This window comes from Gobio gobio, assembly GCF_949357685.1.
Source record: "Gobio gobio genome assembly, chromosome: 23".
NCBI classification, from domain to species: Eukaryota; Metazoa; Chordata; class Actinopteri; order Cypriniformes; family Gobionidae; genus Gobio; species Gobio gobio.
The window spans coordinates 7,598,062-7,606,763 of record NC_137119.1 but is presented as its reverse complement, the minus strand read 5'-3'; the positions used below and the strand labels follow the sequence as shown (position 1 = coordinate 7,606,763).

The window sequence follows — 8,702 nt, the reverse complement described above, 5'->3', positions numbered from 1 at the left end:
AAATGAAGTCCTTAGCAATGCATATTACTAATAATAATAAATGTGATATATTCACGGCAGTAAATGTACAAAATATCTTCATGGAACATGATCTTTACTTAATATCCTAATGATTTTTGGCATAAAAGAGAGACTAATTTGTGTGTATATATATATATATATGCATATATATATATATATATATATATATATATATATATGCAGTCTCTATGTTACTGATCTAAACAAAATTCTCTGAAAAAGAAACATTTTATAATATATGGCTAAATTTGAGTGGCCATTATTAATATAGAAAGATGTGAAAGTTACAATACAGATTCAAAGTTAGCTATATCAGCACACAATGATTGACAGGCAGACAGACAGTGTAGCCATTTTCAGAAAATCGTATTTTTATGTTTAAAAAAAAAAAAAGCCAACAAGGCTGCCACAGACATAATTTCACTGGCATCTGCCAAGTAATAAGAACACTTTATTTATGGTATTCAAAAAATGTTTGGAACTTCTCCAAAGCTGTATTTTGTTTGTATGGGTTACTCCAGGGAGCTAAACACAGGCAAAAATGGAAAAAGACTGTATTTCAACACTTTAAAGTTCTCCAGGAGAATCAACCGATTGCACACAGCGCTCGCTCTGGCCAAACCGGTGCGCGTGCGACACTCCGTCGTCAAGAAACAGAACTGAAGGGCCTGAGCACAGGGCCTTTATATACGCTTCTAAAAATAGCGTCCAATCCGCGCTTACTCCCTCGCGGTTGAATCGACCAATCACGGGGCCAGGAGGGCGGGCTTATTTCTGCGATTGGTCTTAGGTGATATCATATGCGCCCGCGCAACCTGGTCGCCTTTGATTGGACTGACTTTGAGGGAACGTCACGTTGTCACGAGGGGGTAGGCAGGCTGCGAGGTTTGAATAGGGGAAGTTGACAGAGCGCAGCGCTTTGCGTGAGTTCAGTGTTTGCAAATATAGAGTGATCTCAACAGACGGACTAGCGGACTCTGAGCAAAGCGACGGCTGCACCGCGTTGCTATTGCACGAAGAGGACGCGTTCTTGTCACACTTTATCTTGATTCAGTCTATCTTTTGTGTCTTTTTCCGCCTGATACTTGGGATTGCAATGGATGTTCTACCAATGTGCAGCATTTTTCAGGAACTTCAGATCGTTCACGACACTGGCTATTTCTCTGCATTGCCATCGCTTGAAGAATACTGGCAACAGGTAAGCATTTTAAACTTCCGCCGCGATTGCTTGAATGGAATCGGAAAGAGTTCTTTAGAATCCTCGCCGCGCGCAACGAAACATTGTAACGTTCCAAGTGGCGTTTTTGACGCGGTTACATTGTCGCGCGGTTAATGCTGTCAATCAACTCGTGTATGTGGCTGTGTATCTGCCTTATACGCGCTTGTTTTGGCAAACAAAGTGTTTTTTGACTTTTTTTGATAAGTCGCGACTTGCAAATCAGTTCTATATTGCTCTAAAAACGCCATTTGGTACAGAAAAATGCATAATTTTCGTGTGCTTTTCCCACTCAAACGTAGACTGGTTGGTTTGACAGTCTGCAGCACATGTTCTGTCACATAACGGGGTTTACAGGAGGTGTGTATTAACTGTCATGGCAGGTTCTGCTGCCTGATGCTGATATACTTGTGATTTGAACAGTTGGCACGATCGCATGCATGTTTCTCTTGAAACCGATCCAGGTAGTTTCCCTCAGGCGTTTTGGGATTCTGGCATGGAGCCATATGAGCACATCTCTTGGCATTTAAACATGCGTCTGCATCTTGTTGCTTAATGTTTCCCAGCAAAGGGATAGGTCAGCTAATACAAAAACCTGTCGTTTCCTCACCATTATGTCGTTTCAAACCTGTATCGCTATTTATCTCGTGCAGGAAGCAAAAAGAGATTTAGTAATGGGTTCGTAGTAGCGACTGACAGCTTCAGTCACCATTCACTTTCATTGCATCATTTCCCATACAACAAAAGTGAATGGTGACTGAGTCTGCCTGACGTTTGGTGGAAATAACGTTGAATAAACGTCTAAACTATCGCTTTAAGAAGTAAACATGTCGGGTGTTTTACCTGACGGAGAGTCTGTTGAATCCGTAACGTTAGACACATTTTGCGCGGTAAACATCATATTTGTTATCGAGGAGGTGCAGAGCTAAATCCTCCTCGTATAACACAGTTTGAAGTGTTTATCGAACCACTTCTGCACTCAAATGTTGTACGTTCACACTTAAGACGCGTTAAAATGCGTCCAGATGTAGCCTACTGAGGGGACGTCAGGCTTTTTGAAAGAGGAAACTCGACCGAGGAAGTTGTGTGGCTTCCTTAAAAGGACTCTGAAATGTCTGCATGACTCACTAGGGGATAACTGTTCTAGAAAGACAATATACAGCCCTCAAAGCCATATTTATACCCCGATAACTGATTTTATTGCTCTTGCGTATTCGGGAATGACATATTTCAGCAGAAAGTGTGTGTGAAAGTGCAGGTGAGCCTGTGGTTAACCTACACTAACACTTGGTCGTCAGCTGTGAAAGTTAGGGGGAACTCGTGCACGTTCTAACGTTGTGTTTTCTGTTTTGAATCAGACATGTTTGGAGCTGGAGAGATATTTGCAGAGCGAGCCGTACGTCTCGGCGTCCGACCTCAAGTTTGAGGGCCAGGAGGATCTTTGGAGCAAGCTCATCTTGGCTTGTGGAGATAAGGGAGATGGGAACGGCAACGTCAAGGAAGAGGACAATCAGGACTGCCAAATATTAGAAACCAACAGCATGAATTCGGATGCCAGCAGCGAGGCGTCTGACAGCTCGGAGGAGCTCTCGCCCACTCACATCTTTACCTCCAACCCGCTGGGCTCGGTTCTGACGGAGTCAGCGCATCACTTGAGTTCTTCTATCATCAGCACGCCTCCGTCCTCCCCGGAAACCCCTGGCGTCCCGCAGGTGTGGGGCTCCACGCAGACTGACTTGCACGTGCCGGCGAAGATCCGGCAAAACGGACTGGGGAAGGCCTCGGATAAGGCTTCAGCGGGAGGGGACGCCTCTCCGGACGGCAGGAGGAGAGTGCACAGGTGTCACTTCAACGGCTGCCGGAAGGTTTACACAAAGAGTTCTCACTTAAAAGCACATCAGCGGACTCACACAGGTAAGAAACCCTTTGGTTTGTGACGTTACTCCGAATTGTCTCTGTTTCAAAGCAGAATAAGAGGAACCTCGCACACTGAGGTTTTTTCACGTCTCCTGCGAAGTTGTGTAATGGAGTTGAGTTTTCACAGGCTGCCCTCAGCTTGCAAGGCTAATGTCACTCTGTGAATGTTTGCCCCGCATGACTGCACGCCTAAACGGTGACCTAATCTGTTTGGAATGCGGCCGTGGAGAGGAAGGAGGGGGGGATCGGATGGGGGGAGGGGATGGAAACCATCCAGGGTGAAAACAACCTGCCCTACCAAAACAGTTTTGGTTTCGTCATGGGAAAGAACCAGGCTTTTGAATGGGGATCTGGGTGGCCCCTTTTTAAAGGGCCCCGTCGCATTCAAAACAGACTCTGTGTGACACGCATTGTTCGGCTTCTGCATATACAGCATGGAGACAGACTTTTTGGCATACCGTGCATTCCCGCAAATCCTGCGAGCTTGAGGGATCTTATTAAAGTTAAGACTGTCTCGCAGACTGCGTCACCTGATCCGTAAACATGCGTCCTGTTTACAGATGCATTACCGAGCTCGCTATTCCACATTCCTTTGAGAGTGTTTTCCTGCTGAAAGCGGGCAAAATGTACTGAGAGGTGTTTGTGCTTTTGTTTACAGGTGAGAAGCCGTACAGGTGTTCATGGGAAGGCTGCGAGTGGCGCTTCGCGAGGAGCGACGAGCTAACCCGACACTTCAGGAAGCACACCGGTGCAAAGCCATTTAAATGCAGTCACTGTGACAGGTACGTTCAGTTCTGTCTCGCTATCTCTCCCTGCGACAGTCATCAAAGCTCGTCTGTGTCTCTCGCCCGCACGCGCCTGGTCCTTTGATGCGTGTATCAGTGAAATGCGACGGATTGCTGCATTCAGCATTGATCCCGCTTTATCGGTTCATCGATGGGAGTCGCCCCATTATGTTTGGATTTTATCACTTAATTACCTAATCGCATTAAATGCTTGAAAGCGCAATAGTCGCACTGTCGCAATACTTTATTGATATTCTCTGTGTTTATGGCCAAACGCGCCTCTCCTGTTTGTCATCACTTCCTCTGTTAATCATTTCCCTCCCTGAGAGCGTTGTGCTTTGAACAATTGTTTGCTCAACTTCCCCTTTTGGCGTTTTGTTTCTGTAGTTACTGGATGCGAAACAGCATTTTATAGTTCTCCTTTAAAACAAACCATTCGATCAAGTCTTTCCTCACATCCTGGCCCAAACTGAACCTGCCAACTTTTTATCTTGTTATATATATATATATATATATATCTCATATAAAATAAATTCCATGTGGGCCAGGATGTGAGGAAAGGCTTAATCGACTATATAATATACATCTATAATAAAATAAAAATACGTTATTTGTTAAATATATTGGTGCCTAATTATAAATTATATGAAATCAGCTTACAGTGTATTCTTTGTTATGGAAATATGTAAATTAATATCTTTTAATATATAAATCAGTCTTTTCCTCACATTCAGGCCCACACGGATATATATATATATATATATATATATATTAGCTTTTTTTTAGCAACATTAAATTGTTAGGGGGGAAAACATATTAAATACATATAATTTCATACATACATTATACATTTTCTTTTAAAAAAAACACTATTGATAAAAACATCTTGGTAATACTTTATTTTACAAAGTCCTTGTCACACATTACATGTAGTTACTGTAGTAATAACTATAAATGATGCATAATTAATTACATGCAACTAACCCTACTCCAAACCCTGACCCTATAGTAAGTACATGTAGGTAAAAAAAAAAAAAAAAAAAAATACTCTTATTATGACTCAGTACTTAACTACACTGTAACATGGACACCTTAACATAAAGTGTAACTCAAATCTTTTTATAATATGATTATATTTAGAGTAATATTTTGAAATTTTAAAGCTGTTGTTTCACTCTGTGACCGCTATAAACTGGAATGAAAGATTGTGCATTTTGATCATTTTTAATGCTTGCATTTAGTTTTAAATAAGCACCGAAAATCCAAATTCTCTCTGGTCCTACTTGTAACCAAGTTGTCCTGTCATCAGCCTTCATGGCACCTATTCCAGTTTCACGAATTGGCCTCGAGGGCCACTAGGGGCCTCATCAGTGACGCAATGCACAGATCTCTAACCTTTGATCGCACTTTATGGCTTCGGTGGCCCCTGCCTGACCTTGTTTTCACCTTTTTCCTCCTTCTCCAGGTGTTTCTCCAGGTCGGACCACCTGGCCCTGCACATGAAGAGGCACCTTTGAGCGGACCGTCGCTTCACGCTGGGGATATGTTGTGTCCTGACCAGCTTCCTGGTTGACCTGGCCCTGCAAGAAATGGGGGGAGTGTGTTCCAGCCAAAGCATGCCATTTTGCACCATATCCTGTGCCTCCGTGAGCCCCGGGATAACGGCGGACTGACTGGTTGTTGAAACGGAAAAGGAAGGGACAAAATCACGTATGAAGAATCAAAGAGAGGAGGATGATTTATTTAAAAAACGAAAAAATTCAACAAAAAAAAAACAAAAAGAGCGAATGAATGGTGTGTTGTATGGTGCATGATGTTTTGGGACAACTCCTGGACTCTACACTGGTACTTTAAAACAAATCCTAACGAAAGCCTGTTTGACGTGAGCGGATGAATGTCCCGTATGCGAAGAAGGGTGGGAGGGGGGTACCAGTGTATCACTGTGGGCTGAATGGTGTTGGGAAACAAGTTCTGTTTTTGTTTCCACGCGGTATGCGAGAACGGCAAAGTCTGAATGAAGCCGTGAGACTGAGAACTCCTGCCAGACGCCCCCAGGCTCTGTATCGCTAGATCGCGGGGGGGAGGCGAAGCGGCCAGGGTTTCACCCCCTGCCCCCATCTGAAGGGGGGCGGAAACTCGGCCCTGAATGAAAGTGGCTTTTTTGGTGTTCGGTGCAGCTACTAAATGTGCAATGTGTTCGGTAGCTTGTTTTTTTGACAGGCTACAAAAGCTCATTTGTAGTCCGTTGTATAAGCTGTGTGCTTAGAGATGTAACACAATTATAACTTCACTATCATAAACAGGTGTTGCATGGTATTGGGGTTTGTACTTTTTTTTTTTTTTTGTAATTGGGACTGAAAATAGATTCCAATAAAGCGCAGCTAAATACAATTGGTTAAATGTTACAATATTGTACATAAACGCATTGATCATTCTTCACTCAAAATCCCCTCTTTTTTCTTTTCCGGTTGGGGGGGGGGAAGAATACTATCAATCAGCGACTCATTTCATCTTTTGAGGACTAAATTCTCTCTTTCTATCCATTTGACCTGTTGTTAATGCACTGTTGGCCTTAATGGTGCCTTATGCAAGTGACCTTGTCACAAAATGTCTTGTATAAGTGATTGAAAAAGCTTTATTAAGGCTCCGTTTCACATGAACATGCACCTTTTCCCATTTCCGAGGCCACTGTAATCAAGCCCTTGTAGATACGTAATATATTGTTATTCTTGAGCATGCAAATTTTTTTTTTCATGTCACTAATATTCCCCCTCACATTTCTAGATATTGTCAAATGTAGAGCACTTAAAGTTACGGATTTGGTATCAACCGAATGACCTTTTGAGTTGGCTTTAGACGCGAGATCTCTCGTCTGCGGGGGTGTGTGCGAAACCAAAAGCTCTTAAAGTGGGAAAACAGGCCGTTGTATAACACAAGGCTCGAACGTTTGTGGAATGCCAACTCCCCCCGTCCCCTGTAACCAAGAATAAAGAAGAAAAAAAAACGCCTAAAGATTTATTGTAATTAACAAGCTCCAGTCAGACAGGCCTTGCCTTGTACTGCCTCTCTGTAATGAATTGCTGAAGGCCCTGCCTGCTACAGACTGCTGACTCGGGCGGTTCGATATTGACCTGTCTGGATGCCGTTGTTTTAGTCCAGCGACAGTATTGTGGAAACAGTGCACAGCCATCCAGAAAGATAAAGATGTATCGCACACCTTTTCAGCATTTACAATGGGAATTTACGGACGTGGAGGCAAACGGCGCGCGCGCGTTTCTTTTGCTATCTGATATGTAAACCACAATGTTTTCAGGGACCAAACGATTGATTCGATTTATTGTACATAGTTTTGAATTGTGCTTTTGTAAGCATTGTTGAGCGATGAAGGTTTGACACTGTTGCATGTTGAGCAGCTTCGTGGATACGGATTGTTTCAGCAGGAGAAAAGTAACTTGAAGCAGCGTGCGCTGCCATTAAATCAGACCAGCCAGGGTTTTGTGGGCAAAGAACATTGCGTCTTTCCAACAGTGGCCAATATTAGTCAAGTGCTAATGGAGCCTTAATCAAGTTTTCCATTTGCTTGCTTCTACCAACACTTTCTATCACTTATGTTTTCCCTCATGAATCCCTCTTGTCTAAAGAATATTTGTACAAAAGAATAAAAACAGAAAAGTTAGGATGAAAAACAGAAGAAAAAAAAAACACTTTTCTAAGATTTTTATTTGTTTTTGCTTTATATGAATTTTATTTGAAATTGTTTTGCAAAATTGTTATATTTCTGTATGAATGTATTTTTTATTGGAATAATAAGAAATTCTTATCGGACAAGTTTGATTTGTTGTTTTGCTTCACTTTATTTCAGTAGTGTTTTAGACTATCTCCTAGCTAGTGATTTATAAATGAGGTTTCACTAATGCTGGTGCTTGGCAGAGTTCAACAAAACAACTCAACAACTAAGCATTACGCTTTGTTTTGGGTTACAGACATGAAAGAAATCTCAAATTGAGCTTTTATTAGTCAGATTTATGATTATATTGATGGATAAAGCGGGTGAAAAAAGGTCTTTTGTCTTAAAGGAACACACCACTTTTTTTCCCAACTCCCCTAGAGTTAAACAGTTGAGTTTTACCGTTTTCGAATCCATTCAGCCGATCTCTGGATCTGGCGGTAGCACTTTTAGCATAGCTTAGCATAGGATCATTGAATCTGATTAGACCGCTAGCATTTCACTCACCAAAGAGTTTCGATATTTTTCCTATTTGAAACTTGACTCTTCTGTAGTTACAGCAGGCCCAATGATATTACGCAGCTCCTGAAAATAGTCCCCAGTCATGTTGGTTATGTTGACGGAAGTTAGCCTATTTTCAGGCGCTGTGTAATATCATTACGCCTGCTGCACCTATGGTACGGCACAAAGTTCCTTGATGATTACGCAGGAACGAGAGGAGTATACTTCCTCGTTCTTAATACACGATGTAACTACAGAAGAGTCAAGTTTTAAATAGAAAAATATAAAAAATCTTTCGTAAAACTGAGCGAGATGCTAACGGATTCAATGATCTATGCTAAGCTATGCTAAAAATGCTACCGCCAGACCCGGAGATCGGCTGAATGGTTTCGAAAGCAGTGAAACTCTAACTCTAGGGGAGTTGGAAAATAAGCATATTTTCAAAAAAAGTGGCGTTTTCCTTTAATTGGACCAGTAAACAACCAATCAGAACACTTGGTACTCCATTTAAAAACACCTTGGCAACTGCACAGCA

The 8,702-nt window shown here is 42.2% G+C and overlaps 1 protein-coding gene across 1 annotated transcript; it reads left to right on the top strand.

Moving 5' to 3' along the window:
• Positions 1-842: 842 nt before the first annotated feature.
• Positions 843-7,773, top strand: klf6a (Kruppel like factor 6a). The gene is made up of 4 exons (XM_079805647.1): positions 843-1,219; positions 2,596-3,151; positions 3,813-3,936; positions 5,405-7,773. Exons 1-4 carry the CDS (start codon positions 1,118-1,120, stop codon positions 5,454-5,456), a joined length of 834 nt encoding a protein of 277 aa, XP_079661773.1. The 5' UTR covers positions 843-1,117; the 3' UTR covers positions 5,457-7,773.
• Positions 7,774-8,702: the final 929 nt, after the last annotated feature.